This window comes from Cephus cinctus, unplaced genomic scaffold (genome assembly GCF_000341935.2).
Source record: "Cephus cinctus unplaced genomic scaffold, Ccin1 Ccin1_scaffold1237, whole genome shotgun sequence".
Lineage (NCBI taxonomy): Eukaryota > Metazoa > Arthropoda > Insecta > Hymenoptera > Cephidae > Cephus > Cephus cinctus.
In genome coordinates, this window is record NW_014333690.1 from 315,045 (window position 1) to 337,231 (window position 22,187).

Consider the following 22,187-nt stretch of genomic DNA (forward strand, 5'->3'; position numbering starts at 1 on the left):
GGGGGGGGGGAGATTCGCGAGAAGAGGCACGGAGGCCTCACTTAAAGGATTGATGGAGGATTGAATCAAACAGAGACGACGTTCGCCCCGCAAAGTTTTTTTGTGAGATTCATCGCCGCCCGCCACAAAGGTCGCTCGGCAGAAGAAAATGAAAAAGCTCGTTGTATTTTAGACGCAATCAATTTGAGTCGCACCGCTCGTAATGTTCATCCGAGGACAGGCGAGCTCTCGAGTATTTAATGCGTTGTAGCTTTGTAGCCCCTCACACCCCTCTTCTGTGTCAGAGAGACACTCACACGCGGGCCCTTTCCACGTTGCGCGAACATCCAAAAGACAAAATCAATAGCAGCGCAGTGACTAACGCCTAATTTCGCGTAATCCTTTATGCGAAATCACGTGCGGACATTTAGATGTAAGACGCGTTTCTTCTATTCTTATCCTGCTCGCACTCCAGTTACGTAATACCAATCACTTTGATTTTGCGCCGTGAGTAACTTTTCGACAAATTTAATTTACCTATCGGGATATAGTGATTTTTTGCTTTGTCATTTCGACATCCAAAAAGTGTCGTGTTAATGATAATTATGAAAATTAAAAAAAAAAAGTTTAACTAGCTCCTTTGCATCTACGAATTGATACTTCGGAGCTTTTCTTTTTCTCGATGAAAAAAAAAAAAATGATACGTCATGGGAATTAATGACCGAGGGAAAATATCTGCTCGATCATCCGGTATACCGTTCTCGGCCCGTTGAAGATTTCCATAATCCCTTAACGATGGTCAAATACGAAAATATTTATTTTGCCGAGTTGAGAATAGCTAATTTCTAAGACCCGAACCGTGTGTACATAGCGTCAGACCAACTCTTAGACACATAATTGAAATTTTTCCGAATCCCTTTAGATTACTGGGAAGGATACACCAGCTGTCAATCTTGAGAGAGAGAGAGCTGCTACTCGAGAGCGTCTTTCTTTATTAGGGATACGTGTTGTGGGTTTGGTATTATTTGGGAATATACATGTTAATTTTAATGAAATAACATTTCATCGTGTATCCGTTTAACGGGTGTGCGATAAAAAATCAAATTGTACTGGACAACCACTTTTTCGAATCGGTCCATAAAGCGACGATGACAGGGGCACGGGTTCTGCGGTTAGTAGCAAAACGAGTAAGTGCAATTGAAAAATCCTTTTCAAATTGTAAACTACAATTTTCCGGTCCATTTTCATATTCCGAGCGATGTTCAACTATTACCATTCATTCCCACCGGATCTGACAATATTCTACTGTAAATATCAAGGATCGAGTCATGAAGCGAATCCGTATAGTACTTACGACCATATGTAGATGGCGCGTAACGTTCCCACATATCACTTATTCACATATTTCATCTCCTTCCGCAAATACATATAGAGAATAATTTTTTATCGATCGGTCTTATTTCGTACACACCCTACGGTAAAATATTTTCAGTACTATATGAAAAAAAAGGTATCCCAAAGAAAATATTTGAATCGAAAGATAATTTTCCATAAATCCACAAAATCGCGTATGGGCGCCAACTTTGAATTTCCTTAGCGAGCATCCATTCAAACAACTGCCATTCTTACGTACGTATAGTAAAGTGTAAAGAAAAGAGCGGGATATTTAAAAACGAATATTTCCCAGAGACCCCTCACCCCATCCTTCCGAGATATCTTAGCCTGAAAATTACCATAAATTTCTCGTGCGAATGGTTATATTCCCGTATAATTTTCTGCAACTTATGACATCGAGCGCCTACTAAACATAAACACAGAGTCTTGAGCTCGAGTTTCGCGGGTCATTTGAGTCGTTCCGCGCCATTACCCTTTCTTGGCTGCACTTTGGGGACAGAAAGGTCTCCAAGACCGAACCGCCTAGACGTGACTAGGGTCTTTGTCGTTCCAAACCGTCATCGAAGAGCCTAGGATATATCTTCTAGCCGTAAGGAGCACAAGCCAGAAGCAGAGGGCCTCGAGTCAAGCCGAGTTCTCTCGACTCGACTGCAATAGCATTTTCGCGATAGTTACGGCCTTCTGAAAGTCAGAACCGCCGAATAATGCAGTTGTTCGCGAAATAGCCTACGAATGGAGATTTTCACAATTGAATTATATGAGAGGGGAAGAGGGCTGGCTCTTTACGACTGCATTTCGTCGGAATGACCCTGCGCGCACCACGTAGCCCCGGCTTGGGAACGACGTCGGAAACGTCATTACGACGGCCATTTTGTACGTCGGAGTCGTCCTCGACTCTCGGCCAGTTTGCACGATTTTGCACCGCGTCGCTTCGTTGTCTGCGCTTTATAGTTTACAGCCTCGTTTTCGACATATTCACTTTTCTCTATATACCCAGTGTCCCGACAGCAAGGAATCCTACCATCGGTACTTACCCAAACTATACTAGTAATACCTGTACGGTTACGTATAGCGAAAGCAATGGCGCTGGATGTCCACTAAAAGTTCCTTCAAAAGTTTCGGGAGGAGCGTTCGATGATTCAGCCGGCATCGCGATGATCGTGCAGGATTAAACGTTCCGAATGGCCTCCCTACCTGACGAGTCCGTGAGGCCAGACTGTTTTAACGAAATTTCAATGGCGCCTGCAGCGTTAACCGGGGTCTTCGACAATGGTGCCCTGTTGTCAGGAAGGGGGCTTCCTTCAGAAGACCCTTTGTCAGAAACTGGCAGGCTACGGAGTTGGATGAGACATCGAGGAGCTTCGGGATGACTTGTTACTTGTAAATGCGTCTGCTGGGTGCTACTTGAAGTCAATTTTTTTTAGCGGACAACTTTTATTTGTGTATGACGCGTGGACCATCGCGCGATTGTGACTCCCCTCACAATTCTTGGACGATATATGGGCTTAGACCGGGTTATGATCTGGTCGTCTTGTATTCTCGAGTTACGAAGTATATTTTCTAAGAGATCACTGGAGCTTCTTTGCGATCCGAACAATACAAATTTTATGGTTTCACTTGCCGAATCAAATTGAACGATTACTATAGCCTGCGTGTCAGTTGAATTATGAGAAAAGTAGAAGAAGATCGAGAGTGACCTTTTGGATAATTCAAGAGTTCAATAGAAACACACGTGTCGCGCACACAACGTATTAACGATATGTTCTCGAAGGGATAACCACGTGTTTGTCGCAGCGTAGGGAAGTACCCTTTTCATGGAATTTAGACCAATTATACCTTTACAGAGATCGGGACCACGTACAAACAGGGCCACGGTACTAATCCAATAACCATCCAATAGCAACTCGCGATATAATTTTGTCGGAGACCCCCAGCGATATCGATCCTTCGGTAAAGTGCGCGTGGCCAGACAGCCTATAATTTTGGCACCCCCGCAAAGAAACCGCAGACCGGAATTAAGTCCGTTTGTCGGGAAAATCGTCGCGCAATCAGACGCAGGATAGTCGGTTAGTAGGATAGCTTCGAGATAACGAGCGGTAGGCGTCGGGACGCCGCACGAGGCTGATCTATCGTTTCTATCGCCGCGGGTGGGAACCGTCGCTTATTTCGATATTTGCCCTTAGAAAATTCGAAAGAATTGCACGGAAAGTCTGCGGAGGACAGTTCGATTAACCGCACGGCGGGGACACCGTTGGTTTTCAAAAGAGCTTCGTCGTTTTCCGGTGATCGAGTCTTTTTTCAAAATCACTGACATCGCGTTTTCGAATGATATTTTTTTTCGATTATCTTCAATGTACAATGGTAATTTGAAATTTTTTGTACTCCTGGCCTTGTTTCTCTACTCGCGTCGGTTTTCAGAATTTTTTTAAGGACTTTCGCAGCATTTCCGCTACGTTCTTGGTGCAAGCTGAGACAAAGGAAGCGCACGTCCCGGGAAATTTCAGTTTCCAGAAATTCACGAGAAGGGAGTCCTCGCACCGTAAGCAATCGGGATATGGTCTCTACTAGACGGCTTCATCTTCCTAAATTGAAAAGTGCCTCGAGTACTACGTGACACTTCGTAATGGGACCACAGGAACAAAACAAGACAAAAGTACAACTAGCTGTGTCCCAGAAGTAATTAGAAACAACCAATTTGAAAATTACCGTTGACCAATAATAAATAAAAATTCTACATATAACATTTAAAATTGACCAAATTTTCAAGCTTCGAATAGATCTCTTGAATTTAATAAGAAAAAAGTTCAGTACCCAACAAATAAAACATAGATATCAAATCCAACCTGATGACTCTTATACCTACATACTTCAATCACGTTCGTAAGTATAATATAGAGAAAACAATTAAAAAGTACCTACACCCAAGATCACGCAGAAAACAGCCGAAAAAAATATCACGTCCTCGCTGAACTAAATAAATAAATTAGTCGCGGTGCTTGATTCAAATTTTGGAAAATTAATTTGTGTACCTACAGTCACGGCATTCCGGTAGCTGACAGACAATTCGCGTAGGTTGACTATAACGCGGCAAGTAACCTGTCGACGATCAACCGAAGACTAATAAGCGGGCGGCCATTAATAATTAATTTACTCCCTTGTAGGCCCACCTAACTCAGCCTAATAATTTAATCAAGAACTGACGCGTCACGGGCTGCCTAACAAGTAACAAGGCGTACTCCTGTCAGAGCACAATTTGATAATCGTTGTAATTTCGTTCGAAGGCGGAAACGGTTTTCGACGCCAATTGACTGCTCGCCCCTTCGGATGGCCGGGGCCTAAGCCTTTCTTCTGGTACACCTGAAACGCCTTTCGTAACAAGCGACGCGTATCTGGCAAGGAGGAGCAAGGAGACAGGGGGGGCGACACAACGCTCGTCCCTTCCTGCGGCTAGGCAAATGCACGCTTTTCTTTTGCCCCGTTGCCAACGGTACGTAGTCGCAATGCTAACAGCCGCTACCACCGCCAGAGCGACCGTAGCCGCCGCCACGCGTTGCGGCTGCTAGTTTAAGGAGGGAATCCTATTGTCTCACTTTTCATTCCGTCCAGTCATCGGACGTAGAAATTACGTTGAAGATTATACACGGCATACGGGCATGCACGCTCAGACGTCTTTTTAGCTGTCGTCGAATGTCTGACGGCCTAATCGCGCACCTGTCTCATGCGCGTTCTTCAATTTTTTTTGAGAATATAGTTTGGGTGATGGGCCAGGTTTCTTTTTGAAAACGGTGCTGGGTATCGCGCGTCGGTATTAATGGCGGCACGAAAGACACGGTGAGACGGAAGATTTTTAACAGATTTGTATTTTATAGGTTATATCGCTTTTTCTTATAAATGAACTTATTTGGCACCGCGATGTTTTTAAGCGGAGCTATTACAAAATTGGTAGTCCGTCCTATCAAATTTGGGAAATGCGACAGTCACGTCGTGTAGTCCTCCAAGTTTCCTCGAATCTATCGAAAAATGACTGTTGGGGTTGAATGTGGAAGTCATTTTCTAGAGACAGGAAATCATAGCCAGGTTTAATAAAGTCTCATTACTGTCTGGACCGAGTCGCGAGTCAAAGTGGACTGTCCGACACTTGTCCAAGATTGAAAATCTTCAAGAAAAAAATTCATCAAACACAAGCATCGGACTGTCCGCGTATCACAGCCAGCCGGTAATGAGACTTTAACCAGACAAAAATCACTGCAAGGACTCGACCAAGACTCCGTCGAGTTGAGAGGTACTCGATCGACATCAAAGAGACACACGGCAGACTCTTCTCAGACATGTATGATACTTAAAAATTTTTACCACAGGACATTCGTACAGTAATTCAGACTTACGTGTATTTCGCGGGAATGGCAGGTGCACGAGAGTCAATACAGTAATAACGCTCAGCCGATGCTTACGGGTTCGTATAATTTGGCCCGAGTAATCTCTCCTACGAAACGCAATACAGGACGGAGTACAGGCGACAGAGTAAGAGAGGAAGAAAGTAAATGCGAGAGTGAGCACCGGGTAGTGGGACCAAAGAGATTGGTAGAGAAGGAGCAAACACTCTCGTAGAAAAATATCCCGTTAACGATTACCAGCCCCTCTCTGCGGGCTCGTTATTGTGTCCCCTCGCAGAACTTAGAAACAAAAGACGGGTGGAAGGCGTGCGCTGATTGGCCCGCGTGCCGCGGCCCGTCGTGCTGATTGGCCCGCGCGACCGCACCCACCCTGCAATGGCCGCTTTGTCGGTGTGTACGCGCCAGTACGTTCAGCGCGCACCCCTTCGCGCTCTCCAGATTATATCAAAATATAATCACTACCCGGTATACAACCCGCGCCTATGCTCCATCCGGTCTACGGGCCTTATTGCAGCTCGCCGCGAGCCCAGCGTACAGAGGACCTTGTTCCGAAGCCACCATGCGGAAACCGATTCCGCGCATAGTCTACCGTTTGCCGTAACTAACCTTCCCAGCCAGGGAACATTTTTCCTTTATACGCCCGCTTCTTGGACCCCACGGCTTTCTCGGCCTTTCCCTCTCTGTTCCTCCGGCCCTTTTATTCCCTTCAGCGCCATTGCCAGCCTTTTCCTCCGCCGCCAACTCTGGCCCTTCGCACCCTTTGCACCCTTTGCTCAACTCACTCGCTTCCTTATCTCATCTCGCCATTTGCGACGTTCATACTATCCGATCCTGCATCCGGTTATCTCCTCTCCCTCTCCACCTTTCACATTATGATCCTTTGTCGTGGATTTCTTTGGTCTACCTATATTTCGTTGGTGGAATTCTCTATCCCCCCTCTTACCACTAGTTCACTCATCGTATCCTCTTCCAGGAGGGAGCGTCATCGGAGTACCACTGGCTTCCGCCATCCTGAACCAGTTGCGAGACTTGGACTGTACCGGAAAGGGTCTGGTTTGACCCCACCGTTAGTACGTTGCCGTTCGCCAATTTTCGATGTCGAATACCTAGACCTGACTGACGGAAACCATCGTCGTTCCGTGTATCGATGAAACTAAGTACAGTGGATTTCGCATTCATCGCCGAGACTCTTTGGGTACGTAATAAGTGACTGCCTGCTCTTACCTTTTTTTTCTCCATGCAGTTTTCTTCCTTCCGAAAGATTCTCTCTTATCGACCGATTCTCAACCTTGACGTTCTTAACGATTAAATATTTCCACGTTTATGCAGTACGTAAGTCTGTTTTACCGTTTAGCTAGATAACTTTGCATTTGAGTACGTTTCTGCTCACTGTTCATTGCTATTCATTTATTCCGTTGGATCCTACTGTACTGTTAGTGCATGGCGAAATATACGTGGAGGCGCCACTGGGAATAACAAGCGAAGAGTGGCCGAGAGTATCGTGATGTGGTACGATCGTTAATATATATTATTGTCATTTGACGTGTAGGCTGTGATCATGTATTTGGTACGTAACGTAGCACCGTAACCCCGGCTTACCTGTATCCTGTCCTCGGGAAGATCCGTTCGAAGGCTGAGCATCTCACGGGCGTAGACGTCCGGATAATGGGCCTCCTTGAAGGCTGCTTCCAGCTCCTCCAGCTGCTGGGACGTGAAGATCGTCCTGGAGCAACAACCATATGAACCTAGTTATATGCCATTACAACTTTTCCCCTAAGTCTACCCTATCTCTCGGCATCTCAAGCACACTCGCAACCTCATCTCGTCGGCATTGTCTGAGGCAGTGTACTACGTAAAATAGGGTAATTCGTCAAGACGGGTATACGTGCTCTTGACGGAGTGGCGGATTCGATGGCAGGTGATAATTTCAATTTTCTTAATAATCAGAACCAACATGGGAGACTGAGGTCAAGCTTGGACTGACCTTCGAGCTCAAAATAAATATCGTGAATAATTTAAAAATTATAGGCATCAAGACGCTGGGAAGCAACGTTCATAACGTATATGTATTTACGGCTTAATTGAATCATTTCGTAAAATGACAAAAGTCAAGTTGGCCTTACGCTTTCTCTATCGAGTGAAGACCCAATACGGACGCGGACAAATTCGAGGTTAAGACGCCCAATTAGTAATAATTTGACAAATTGCCGGTTGCAGCAAATAGGCAGGCATCTGTTGGGCTCGAAATTCTTTCGAACCGAAAGTCACTCTCTGGACGATCATCATCTCGTTAACTTGACTCGTTCGGCTTCACGTTAGAATCGACCGCTAGATCGTTTCTCGATCCTATCGATTCTTGATCGTAGATCGCTGATCGTTCCACCTCGACTAAGACTGACACTTCGCTTTGTTCATGGCTGTGTGTTATTATGAAGGGCGTTAACGAGGTTTCGTTAACGTTGACACTGATGAGAGTGCGAGCATCGTCAAGGCAAAACAGTCATTCCAGTTGATCGCAATACGTAACTTTGGACCACGTGGAAATATTCGTTAAAATCAAGAAGGCGACACTAAATCGATGTTAAATAAACAAAAATTTTACCTTATGGACAAAGGTAAAATATTTTACAGATTTAAAAAGAAAATATTTTTTTTATGAAACTTTTATGAAAATCGACATCACGCTCTGGGAGATATGTTACGAGGTTCGTGAGAGCGTGGTGCAATCTAAAATGGCGCTGCGCGTTGCGAAATGGCCAGGACGAAATGCGAAGGAATTTTGTACAGACACGCGTATGTTAATATCGCTTTGATATACTAAATTTTTCAAGAATTTTGTGAGTGTACGGCTGAGTGGCAATATCTTTGGCGGATGACCTTTTCAGGAGGATTCCTATGATATGTAAAAGTCCACAGTCATTCCACAACCTGTCATCGTCTTGTTAGACCGATCATTGAAAATAATGCACACTGTGTTCTGGCTCTTAAGGTTGATTAGCATTTATGACCTCTAATTTCTTCAAAAGGAAATGTGATGATCTGTCGGTTATGTCTTGTAAGACCATTCAGATTTGTTGATTGCTTGGAAATTGTTCGTCAAGCGTTCAAAATGATGTTACGGGATGAAATTTTAAAGAAAATATACTGTATATACTTTTTTTTTACCTATTTCAAATGAAAAACAGTTATATAATCATATATCATATACGATATATATTCTATAATATATAGTAAGATGTGATGCTTATATTTTTACTTGAAACTCAGATTACGTATATTATCATTCAATGATCTGGTGTCGGGTACAATATTCGTTAAATGTTATTGTTCGATTACGATCAGAGACTCACCTATGACGACGTTTTTTCTTCTTCTTTTTACTGTAACCAGGAAGTCCGTCGACTGTGAAGTCTTTGCCCGACTCGATATTATGCCCGACGCCTAGAAAAATAGAGACAAAAATTGCAATGTAATTTCAATAATTATTAAGATCTTATCTACAGTTAAGGGTAGATAGCATTATAAATGTTAAAATTATAATGTGAAAATGGTTGAGCGGTAATAAAAGACAGGTATATAGTAGAAATAGTCTTTAGAAGTAGCTAACGAAAAAAAAAGGTAAAATGAAAAAAATAGTATTTGCCCGCGTCTCATAATAGCAATTACGAGAATTCATTAAATCTGCGCCAGCAGTAACGTGTTTCATTGAATTTGACGTTCATTATTTCATTCTATAGTCTGTAATTGATAACCATCCGAACGAGTGTAGAAAGCAGGTAGACGTAGAGAAGCCCGTATATCAAATTACCCATTATAACCAGCTTAGCGATTCTCTAGTTCGTCGTTATTTCATTGTTGGATAAATCGCATTAACTAGCAGGGAAACTGAGAGGTTAAAATTCCGAATGACTCGAATAAAAAGCATACTGAAAGCACTGTAAGTTGTTTGGTCGAATTAGACTGGTGAGTTAGAACTAATATGAATGGCATATAAAAATATGGTATATCGGATAGATAAGGACTGAAAAAGAAACGAAAAATTAATCAACGCGATATTTAACAACTAATGATTTCAGAAGATATTTAAAATAACTTTAAATGCACGAACAAAAAATATAATGAATTTCAAGTGAATTTATTTACATTTTGAAAAATGGACAAAACATAAAAACTTTGTTCTAAGATATATGGATTGATTAACTAGGTGGTAGATACTGACTGTACACCTATTAGGCAACGTCATAATTATTTCCGAAATCGTATAGAAAGTCGAAATGAAAAAAATAATTTAAATTTTTTATCTTGTCAGGGGAAGGAACATTCGGTGGTAAAGAAAAACAATAATTAATAGAAAATGTAGACTAATTTATTTAGGCAAGACAAAAGTCCTCTTTCGCTAGGATACATAGGTTGAAAATAATTATCAATTATAAATTAATTTTGAATTAACGAGCGAAAAGTTCAGTGCGGCACGGTAGTACAATAAAGAGCAAACCCTTCCCCGACATCAGCCATGCGCCGTTACAAGCTCGCAGTAGATATGTACCGACCGCTAGTGGCGGCTAATTAACTATTAATTACGAGCTTAATCCCAATTATATATCCCTTGACTAATTGGACTCTGAAACACTGCTGACGTCACTATGAAGCGTTCGCAACTCGACTCACGCAGTTTACCTAATCGTGAACTCGTACTGCTCCACGGTGCCGGGGTTAGGAAAGAGACTTTGGGAAATTTTCGGAACAAAGCTGACGGTGACGAGACGTCGGCCATATGGCTGGTTCTAAGCACTCGTCAGAGCTCTTTTAAAAAGCCCCAGTGCAGCCCGTCCCGAGTTTCCCCCTTCTCGCCCTTTGCCCCTTGTCACTTTTTCCTTCGAGTTTACCTTTTCCACGTGGTTATTAGCCCCGCGTTAAAAAAAAAATTAAATTAATAATGACGCAAATTCGTATAGTACAAAGACAGCTTTTTTATAGAAAAACAGCAGCGACCTCATCCGCATTCAAATTTCCTGGTTCATTTCCCCTTTCAAGTACTCCTTAAGTATCCCTTTCACGAAAATGCGAAACTACATATTTCAAATGCAATTATTAACACTTAACGCGACAATACGCGATGCATTGTTTGTCGAAGCCAAGGAACCCTCCTCTTTACGCCCCCGCCGGTATATTTCTTACAGCGCTTAGAGTGCACTTATTCAACCCGTGCTGTTGAACCAATCGTTCTATTAGGTGACAAAGAGTCGGCACCCGGTGGATATCGTAAACCTCTCTCTTCGAGAGAGGAAAAAAAATATGAAAAATAGCCGAGCTCATTACCGTTAATTTCATAAAAATTTTCCCAGAGGCATACCACGGTAATCCGATGAATTCGACATTTCTAGTTTAATGACCATATGCAAAAAATTATTTCTACTGTAGACCAGTTAGCGATTCAACGCTGGCGGTATTACACAACGAGATCGATGAATCCTATACCAAATGGTACGAAGACCTTCAAGCGATTTGCTGTAAGCAAATCAATTAACGAAATCCAGTTAGCGTTTGCCAGAGTGAGTCTAGAACCCTAATGCACGAAACGTTAGGTGGAACATCGATTGTCTAATTCCTACTGGATCTAATCCGTTTGCAGTGCCAGCCTCAAGGGACCATCCGAATCCCTCAGGAGACCAAGGATTCAATACTGGCTGTGGTGAAATCCTGGATCAGCGTCGATCGGAAGACGGCGTAGATCGGTATCAAGATCGAGTGCGAGTACGTAATTGGATAACCTATTGAAATTTTCTAAATCTTTTATTACGACCTTTGACCTCGAAGTAGAGATCCTGCAGTATCATTGATGACCACAGTGATGAACACTAAGGCGAATCTCCTGAATGGGAAGTGCCTGCTCCTCTGTTTCTAGTCAAGCCTGAACGATGCATGGTGATGATCATTCTCTCGGAAGTGCAGCGCGTGCTCCGTTTTGTTTTGTCCCCGTGAGTGTCATCGAACATGGGAATAGAGGATTACGTGGAGCAAGAGCCGGTGAGGACTCCCGGAAGAGAGAGCAGAAAAGACTGGAATCATTTAAGGGAGGCCAGTGTCTTGGTTTTCGCGGAGAAGCAAGCCTCTATAGAGAGAGGGAATCTGGCAAGAGTCGGCTCTCGAAACACCCTCGCATCAAAAGGGTGGTAGTTTCGCCGCTAAATATATTCAGCCGATACGCACACACAGTGCCCACTCCCGGTATAGGGGTTGGTACTGGGCGAGGGTGTGCTGCTCTCGGGAACTCGAGGTTGTGTTGGTATACCGGTTACCAGGCAACCGGCAATAAAGGAGCGTGGATAGCCAATGGCGGCCCTCAAAATACCCCTTCGTCTAACACGGCTTGTTTTCCGTGCTTAAGAGCGAGACAGAAGGAGCTTTTGCTTTAGTAGCTGTTAAGGCTTTAAAGCCACAACCCTGTGCTAAAACGGGCATTCGTCGGGCCTCTAGTTTGGATAATAGATATTCTAATCCACGAAAATTGGTAAAGGTTTTACTTACCAGAGCCACTGGTACCACTACACCGCTGCCGCTACTATTGTCAGCAGTGTTATCACGTCTACCGTCAGCAAGGAACGCTATCCATACTGATTCTTGACTACCGCGTACTTCGTGTATTGTTTTTTCTTTTATCCACTATTTCAGCTCACTCTACAACAGTTTCTTTTGCTCCTTACCATTGGAGCTTACTCCCTTTGTCCGCCCTCAACCAAAATTCACGCATTTTCTTTATATCTTCCACGTCCGTCTCTTTCTCGTATTTTATTAACGTGACGGTTCAGCCTGAACTAGCATATCGTTCCTGGTAGTGACCCTGGTGGATCCGCTAAATTTCCACATAATCGTCACACGCTGCATGACCTTACGTAGAAATTTTATTTTTAAAGTCGAGGACTCGCCGACCTCCTACCTAGGTCTGCATTGACCCAGTGAAGACCTGGACACGCTTTCGAAATACGGTATAAAATTTCTACCAGGGATCACGTATTTATGGATTTTATACGTGCTACACGTAGGTAACTTAGCTGACTCGGTCCTCGGATGTAGATGTCGATTGATTAACGAGTCGGTTGCCTTGATCAGAGTCCCACGTTGCAGTGAAAATTAGATTTAATCCCAGCGGCAAGTAGCTTCTGTCAATGAAGGCGCGACTAATAGGCTACCCACGAGGATGGGTACGATAGAGTTTGCGCCTGGCAAATGGAAACGTGCGAAATGTATCTACACGTCGTTACGTCGTTACGCGGACGATTGTGTGTGCCCCGCGTCTCGTGGGAGGATGACTGGGTAGAGCACGTAGTACGCCCCTGGGACGTCTTGCGACCACTTGTCCGTATTAAACGGGTACTAATCCCGAAATTTAATTTGAAAATCTTTTCACCCTGGTCCCATTGCCAGTCGCTACCCACGATAAGGCCACCTCTCTCCATAACTTCACTACGCCACAACACGGCCGAAGACGCTTTAAACCCGGAATTACGTCTTTGTCCGAGATAATTGAAAATTTATTTCGGCTCGTTCCCGTTCGGTGCCCCGATTGACGTTGAAGTCCGTGGATTTTGAAAATCCTAACGCTACTCGCGATCCGCGCCATGAAAAACGTTTCACATGCTTCCGTCATGTGGACGCACGCGTCACTCCCTTTTTACGAGACACCAGTGACCCGTTTGCGAGAGATTCTACGTCCTACTGTCAACCCCTTTGCACCGAGAAATAACGCTGCTTTCCGATTTGATACGCTAAGCCTGTACTTTCGTCACGCCTTTCGGATGACTTTGCTATTCTTCCTTCGTCCTTCTCCCACCTTCGTAAGTCCTTCGACTCCGTGCTCCCTTTTCTCTGGTCTCACGACGCTGACTCCCCCGTTGACGTCTGGAAGCGACTACGACGTCGACGTGGAGACGCCCGTGGGAGATCGTCGTCGAGAAGGGGTGCATCGACTCATGGATTTTTCAGAGACGCGTCAGAGCGTAAACAGTGTTTTCAATAATTTTGAAAGCACCAAAAAAATCGATCTTCCTTTCCATGGGCTAGGCGATACATCGCATGGGGGTGTGTATGCCTGAGGGTGGTTGTTCGTGCTACTAGGGTATACCATGCCTGTATGTAAACGTGTGTATACTATCAAGGGTTTCGGAGGAGACGGAGGTGAGGAACGGAGTCGGCGTTTGGTACTCAGACATTTATGTTGTTGCCGGCAGGGCGAATCGAGGGTCGCCCGCGCGGACGGAGTCCCTGATCCATCCCCAGGGATGTTTCGCTAGATTAGGGACCCCTGTTCGTTTTTGCTAGACCATGCAACAACGTGTAAAACACTTGTAACGGAGCGACGGCTTAGGGTAAGCTATACTAATGTTCTCGCAATGTCACTCGCGCGGGAACAGGATTAATTCAGTTAATTCGTTCTCGGGCTAGCATTTGATTTCTTTTTCAATTTTATGCATATTTTTGCAATAAAAAAGACGGGCCCTTTGGCACCTACAAAAACACAGCAGAAACGAACGCGCGCAGGCGGAGGCTTCCCGCCATCCTGGGAAAAGTGTTGCTACTATACGCGTGCGAAGGTGGGAGAGAAAAGGACGAATTAAAAGGAAATTAAAATCGTTTGAGGCGAATAAAGTAATTACGAGCATTTGGCAGAGTGCAAATTTGATGCATGGCTAAGTGCGCCGAGGAATAATTGCAAATGATTTTGACGAACGGAAGGTGAGTGTGTAGGCGCGTTGCCTTTTTTTTTCAATTTCACACCTTGCGGCTAAGAACGTTCACCAAGGGTCTCTTGCTCCATTCTACGTCTCGAGGTGGTAGCCATATTGAAACCCTACACTCTAGGAAGGGTGTGAATATTATGATGGCCACGCATTGAAATGCCATTCGCGGACAAAGGGCGAAGTGTTGATTGCCTAAAAACAACTTTTTTTTTATTTTCGCACTACAAGGCACACTTTGTTCCATGGCATCGTTGCGTCTTGTCCTGACGATAGTACGAGTCTTCTAAGAACATAGTACCTTGCACAGGTACCAAAAACAGACCAAATTTTATCGAACTTGAAATTAAAATTTCAAGCCAGTTGGATAGCATGAATTTTGTATGGTCCTGATCTTAGTTGGTGTTTTCATTATGACGATCAAAGTGACAAAGTGAATTTTTCTGGTAAGCAAGAGAGAAAATTCAGGGTCCGACTATGTTTCGGTTCATAACATGAGGTTGACTGGGGCCAGAACCTTGCGATTCCTGAAATAAATTTGCTTCCGCCGTACGAGCTCGGTGCAGTATGGCAGCCCTTATGTAATATACCGGTAAAGCTAGCTACCCCTTTCAGTTGGACAGTGGCGGCATAAGTCAGGAATTCCTGGCACGCAGTATATTGCACGGGGGTGCGGTGGTTATAAGCTATAGTCCCTGGCGTGGCATGGCATGCACAGCCATTTACTTCATTATGTCATTAAGCTTAATGGCCCTGGCCCTAACACGACTTTAGGCTATAGCCACTTCTACAGTCTGTCCCCATTAACTCTCCCGTCCTTGCCCATCTTCGGCTGCAGCCGGCCAAATGAGCATTGACTTTACGCGATGACCATCACTCTCTCACGCCCTTGCGTTACAATTTTCGCGTTACCTCATTCGTGCTAATTTTTTTTTTTATTAATACATTATTACACAGCTTAGACAATTTTGGGTTAATGAGCATTGAAATACAAATGATTATAGGTTATAGGGTATGGGATTCGGTAGTGGGAGCAAAAATGTATATTGGAATGTTATAAAATATTAAAATTCTTCAATAATGATTATTAAATGACTGGAACTAGTTGCGTAATGATTAAAACGGTACCAATCAAATGAATAATAATTCATCTGATCTGACACGTGGACCCAAATTATTAATGTAGATAAGTCGAAGGGATCTTAATTTAAAAAATAGGCACAATCGTTACAATGATTATTTTCAAAATGTTTATAACATATGTAGTGTTTTATACTATATATAATTCTATCATGCTAGTATATACTAGCTTACTAGCTTACAATTTCAGATTACAGAAATTGCAACGAGCAGAAAGAACCTAAAAGTAAATTAGGCTCTCATGACTTTTCTCATTGAAACTCTCGCGATTTTGGAAGTCTGCAGGGCTATGTCACTTTTCCGGAAACTCGATTGCATTAAACATCTACAGTTTCTAATGCCGTTTTCTCGTGTCGGCAGCACTGTTACGAAAACACGTGTAACGTTTCAGGAAGGTGTTGACTGCGGTGGTGTTTACGAAGTAACCTAATATTTCTGAACCGGCACTTCATTCTGTACGTTGGCGCCAGATAAAGTTACGTTCACACATGCTGGACTAAGTATAGATTTTAAATGTTATATGCTTGCAGAGAAGGCGCATATCTTATTCGAAGAGGATCATTTTTACTGGCGTTACAAATTATAGAAGTTTCGGTATGAAACAACGTTTAGATATATGTAATCAAGTAAGCCGAATTTTCGCTGACACATTACAGATTTTATACAGCTGGAGAATTTCTTTGAAAAAATTAATTATATCCATCCGATGAATTTTCATGATTATTTTATTAGAGATTATTTTAGTAAAAAAAAAATTAAGATTTGACATAATCGAATATAAATTTTGAGATCCTACGTTCGCAGTATATTATTTTCCTTGTTTCGGACCAAGGCGTAAGGCTTAAACAAATTGAAACGATAAGATCACACAATTATATAATGCATTATGCGTAAACACAAAGAAGAATGAAATCCTTAAGAACGCGTCGAAAAGCAAATTTCTCTTGAAATTCAAGACAAGATTTACGTGACAAAGTGTTCGCGTAGCGAAACGGCCGAGGATGGAGAGAAATAAAGACTAGTGATTTTCTACTAAACAAGAGACGCATTTACATCCTAATGAACCATTAGTTCTGCGGACGCTCGAAAAGTTGAAGTTACATTAAACCGAGAATGGAAATACAAGACGAGAGTGGAGCATTAAGCAAAGCGGATAAAAATGAGACAATCGACATCTCGGAACAAGTGAGTTTTTATCACGTTACAGAACCAGGCGAATCTTCAACCTGAAGATGTGTCAACGCCAAACAGAGCCAACAATTTCAAAAATAAAAAAATCTCAATCCAACTGTCATATCTCTCACGATTTTACGATAATATTCGATAGAAAAAAAATCTTCATCTCCCGCCACGATCGTATCCTGCTTATTGACCGATGAAACGAAGCAAAAACTATTCCAGCTACGCTGCTTTATATCTGCAACCAGTTAAGGGTGTAAGGGTTGATATGCACCTCCTTCCACAAAGCGGTCAGAGGGGTCGTGGGCGAGTCAAGGGATGAGAGGATAAGAGTGTCAGAGAGTGAATGAGCGAGTGCGAGCGAGCGAGCGAGAGAGAGAGAGAGAGAGAGAGAGAGAGAGAGAGAGAGAGAGAGAGAGAGAGAGACTGGCGAGAGAGCGAGAAACATTATTCGCTAAAAATCTTCGGGAAGATCGCGTGTTCCCTCTTTCTCATTTCGAGATGCCCTCTTCCGCTCAATAGAGCCCGTGGAAAATCGCAGTGAAAAGGTGTGAATCTCCGGCTCTCAAAAGGTGACAATGCCCATAGTGGTGCACAATGGCCCTAAACCCACAATGTACGATCACTGAAGGCCTTTTCCGAGAGCTGCGTGCAAGCATTGCCTCTCCTCACCCCTCTTCGCAATCCTCCTCACCTCTTCGCGCCTATCCTTCACTATTCTCTCTCTCTCTCTCTCTCTCTCTCTCTCTCTCTCTCTCTCTCTCTCTCTCTCTCTCTCTCTCTTTTTCTCTCTCTCTGTCTCTATCTCTATCTCTCTTTTTCCTCCAGTCGACGTATCTGCCCGTGGCGATGCACGACGAATCGTCATCGTTTTCCCACTTCTTCGGTCGTCATCCACGAACGTTGACTATCGTCGACGTAGCAGTCAGCAGCCAGGTTTAAAATATCGTGTTAAACGCCGTGAAATTTAAAACCGAAAATTTCCTTCTTGTACGCCTGACACGGGCCACGCCTCCGGTGTCAAAATATTTCCGTAAGGGCTCTGCCCTGCGGACTCTAAAGGGTTCAAAAATTCTGCATAATGACTGTATATAGTGTGTACACTCTAGTGTACCTATACCCGCTATATGGTATTGTCTATTGTGCTCGGCACGATATGGCGTCCTGCCATCGAGGTCTTTTGTCGAGACCAGCTGAGCCAAAATGGCCTCCCGGGTGACGTCACACGAACGCATGATTTTGCCCTACGTACCCATCGAACAGCTATTTTTTTAAGAGTTCGTGATTGGCCGCTCGTCGGAGGACTCGCCAGACGTCGACCTACCCACCTGGTCGCCCTGTTTTTTACTGTGCGCGAGACGCCCTTTTCGTTTATTAAACATTGCAATCTCGAAATCTATACTTTATTCTTTTTTTTTCATTTTAACCCTTTTCCCTTCGCATCCGCCAGTTGCACTTTTAACACTTTTGTACTCTTAACTTGCTCAATGGTCTGGGCTATTTCGTGTTATTTACTGTGGATGTGCCTCCCCTATCTTTCTCTGCCATACAGTAACCCTTTTTTTATTTCAATATTTTTTCTCATGTTTGGATATTTCTTATTCCTCTAGCCTTTTTAACAGTACCCTCGATCTTTTTGTTTTATTATTTTCTTTCAGAATGAACTGGATCGTCTTCTATTATTAATTTCGAATATATCAACCTGTGTCTTGCACTTGATGGTTCAGCCTGTATTGATAAGCGAAATAGAGATGTAAAGTACAAGCAAGTTCATAAAGATTTATATATATGCAAAAATGTTGAATAGCATCTAACACCTACAACCCATCACCTACGTGCTTCTACGTTTATTCGTGTCTCTCTAAGTAGCTGCACGCTCCCTGCTATTACTCCCTCCTTCTTCCTCTTCCACTTCATATCTTTTGTCAACTTTTTATACCTACTGGGACGTTCATTTGAGTCGCGCAGAATTTTCAAAGTGAATTTTCTTGTTTGCGAAGTTTCGATAGAAAAAATTACCCAAAAACCATTATTTACATCGTATACTTTTTATACGTCAGTTTACAGTGTTAACGATTAACGATTAACGAAATTTACCCAGTGATGGAACGACAAATTTGTGTCGGAAAAAAAAATGTTGTAAAATCAATTTCAACCCAGATCCAAATTGACTAGAGTATCGTTTGTATAAACAAGCTAGAAGGAGAACTTGTCCAAGTCTCATAAGAAAATAGAGGTCAACGTTGTAAGGTGGCTGACGACGCAGCGACAGGTGAAGATTGGTGCTCTTGTTGAGGTTCTCGTTTACGTACTCGTCGCAGTTGCATTGCCTTTCGAGTGAATCACCCTCGTAGCTCGAAGCAGGAGTAGCGGTCCGTGCAGACAAACCGCTGCTCCGGGCGCTGACTGTTACTAATTAAGGGTGGTTTCAGTACGCGTGTTAATTCTTAATTAATATCTTTGTCGCCTCCTCCGGTGTAGCTACCCTCGATCTCTGCCCCGCCATCCCCTCGACCGCCCCCTAGGAGTCTCTCGAATGAAAGGAGACGTACGAAAATACACTTGCATCTCGAGTCATTGACAGGCACAATCATAATGAAAAAAGATGTACATACATATATGCATATAGTATAAATATATATTACTTGTATTCATTTACGAGAATCTCTTTCCTTAGATTTGAGTATTCGAGAAGCGAGCCCGGTTTTTTTTCTGTAGCTACGAAAATAGCGCCGATAGATGTTTGTATAGGAATTTTCACGTTTTTCGGATTTTTTGTATTACGGTATTGGCAACAGTCCATAACCAAATTGTAATTAGATTGTAATGGCGAGCATGTATGATGATATATTTTTTCTCAATATTTATATGTAATTCTGCATATTTTACACGACTAGATTACCAAGGCACGTTTCCCTCCTTAGTTTGCCTCGTTTGCCACTGGTTTCGTTCTCGTATCGAGTCCGTCCAACTACACTCCACGAGTCTCCCCTGCGGCTGCTTCTGAAACTACCCCTCGCACGCAACCCGCAAATACTCCTCTAATTCGCTCGGCATCGAGAAAGAAGTCCTTTGAAACGACGGTGACTTACCGACAAAATTTCTCTAAGGGTTCGTTTAAAGCGCTCCACTAATCGGACGAGGTTCTCTCTCTTGTACACAGCCGAATGCACTTAAATTTTCATTTGACAAATTCACTCTCCTTCTATATACATTTTCACACACTCTTCTCCTCCGGCTCCACTTGGTTCATCCTTCGTTTATCCTCCTTGCCTTTCTTAGGCATCCTGCCCGTTTTTGGTCCCTTCATCCCTCGACCCACCCGAATACGTTGATCCTTTCGCGATTTCGTGTTATTCTGCCCCACTCACCCCCTGTTCCCTTTCTACTTTTTTCTTTCTTCTACCCGAACGAGAACAGCAAGAAGGAGCGGGGCATCATTTTAAACCGTTTATAAAAAGGAGCCTTTCGGCTTTTCCTTTTACTTCGTCTCTCCTGTCTTACGCGTTTCTTTTCACGAAGGGAATTTCAGGGAGAGCTGAAATCGATACGCCGGGAAATGAGATGATTGGATTGGAAGGCTCCTGCTCTCTTCTCGTTCTCGATTTTTCTCCTACTCTTCCTCTTGTACTCGTGCTTGCTATGGCTTACAGAGATAGACGACTACTCGTTGCAATTACGCGAAATGCGGGAACGATAAAAACCCGAAATCTCTGAGACGTGAATTTTCGAGTAATCTCAATATATTTGGTAATATCTTAACACGTCAGAATAACAAGTTATATTTTTTTCATGATATGTGTGACTAATAATTTCGAAATAAAAGTATCTTACTTTCTCTCTTAGGATACTTTTATTTATCATTGAATAAATATAATGCATCGATCGGTATGAAGTAATCTCAATAAAAAAAAATATCGTTTAATTTAAAATACGAATTATTATCATATTTCCAGTTGGTGCTTACAGCACAAATATAATTTAAAATTAAAACGTTTCTCTTTGAATGCCCTGACGTTAAGTAAGTCTTTGAAAAAACTTTAACCTCGTTATAATAATTCTTTAGTACCGCAATTCAATACACGTGCAAATATAAATCAATATCTCAAAGTACTACAAAGTGCTGATATATTTCTGCCGATTCCTTACCCTAATTTCCATTATCAATCATAATAATTTTTCGAGCATCGTTCTTTGATATTAAATAAAATCCAAACAATAAATAATATCCAAAATTCGTCTTTCAGATATCAAACTAAACAAAAGTCGTCCTTTAGGCATATTAAAGATGACTTAAGGGTTTATGCGTTGTTTGGGCAAGTAAATTAAATTACTTCCTATCTTTTAATAACAATTTATATTAAGCCTTCTTGAAAAGCATTTTGGAGCTATTCCAGTCGTATGTATTTCTTTTGTCCCATTATTTCCATGTAGCTATTTGATTCCAGAGCAGCCTGAATTATTTGACGCATCAACGTGGGACACGAGGTGGAGGAGAAGCAGGATAAAGGGAGCGGTGACAGGGGAGGTGTACCACCACTCAGTAGAATGAATGGCAAACGTGTGCAGTGTATCTTCAGGCCTAAACATCCACTGTGTTCTCTCTTTTTTTTTCTATAACCTTATAGAGTCGCTTCAAAAATTGCGCCTTTTAGTTCAATTCAAAATAATTACAAACCGACCATCTCAATCGATTAGAGTCGAGACTCCTTTCTTTACTTTTCATTCATCCAACTATCCATATTTGCATTCTTTATTCGACATTTAATTTCACTATTCGTCGTCTATTTCGCTATGAACAAATATTATAAATTTTTCACGTTCACTTGGCGCGTCCATATAGTTCTGTTAATTTATACGATAACAGTCCTCTAATGCACGGAAAATGTAAATTTCCATATTCATTGCGTTTTCCTACCTTTCAATTTTCCACAACACCAACTACCAGTATACTAAGGCCAACGTCACTATAGGTACCAGGCATTGCCTCATCCTTGAGCGTCTCCGCTATTTTCCTTTGCTGACAAATTGGACTATTACGCTCGAAATGTTCCTTAGACCTCGGCGAGTTGTGTTCTCGCGAAGACCACCCTTGCTCTCCTTTTACTCCCTGGCTCTCTCTCTCTCTCTCTCTCTCTCTCTCTCTCTCTCTCTCTCTCTCTCTCTCTCTCTCTCTCTCTCTCTCTCTCTCTCTCTCTCGCTATTCCGCTTTTTCAAAGTGCCGCGAATTCATAACCCGAAGTTGTTAAAACAACCAATTCTCTTGGAAACTCCTTGTTAAGGACATATAGGATAGAATATATATTATACTTTTGCAAAATTATGATTGACAAGGTTCGAATCTCTCTATGCGAAATTATCGGCT

The 22,187-nt window shown here is 42.8% G+C and overlaps 1 protein-coding gene across 6 annotated transcripts in view; it reads right to left on the bottom strand.

The window, feature by feature from the left end:
• LOC107272735 (visual system homeobox 2) overlaps positions 1 to 22,187 on the bottom strand; it is a 43,586-nt gene that overhangs the window by 8,992 nt on the left and 12,407 nt on the right. For 3 of the 6 annotated variants that reach the window (XM_025090029.1, XM_015750184.2, XM_015750183.2), the window contains 2 exons: positions 9,119 to 9,209; positions 7,368 to 7,491 (listed from right to left, as the gene is read on the bottom strand). In XM_025090029.1, the coding sequence (XP_024945797.1) occupies positions 7,368 to 7,491; positions 9,119 to 9,209 (215 nt within the window). Of the gene's footprint in view, positions 1 to 7,367; positions 7,498 to 9,118; positions 9,210 to 22,187 lie in introns of all 6 variants that reach the window. The other 3 variants (XM_025090028.1, XM_025090030.1, XM_025090027.1) reach the window with 1 other exon arrangement.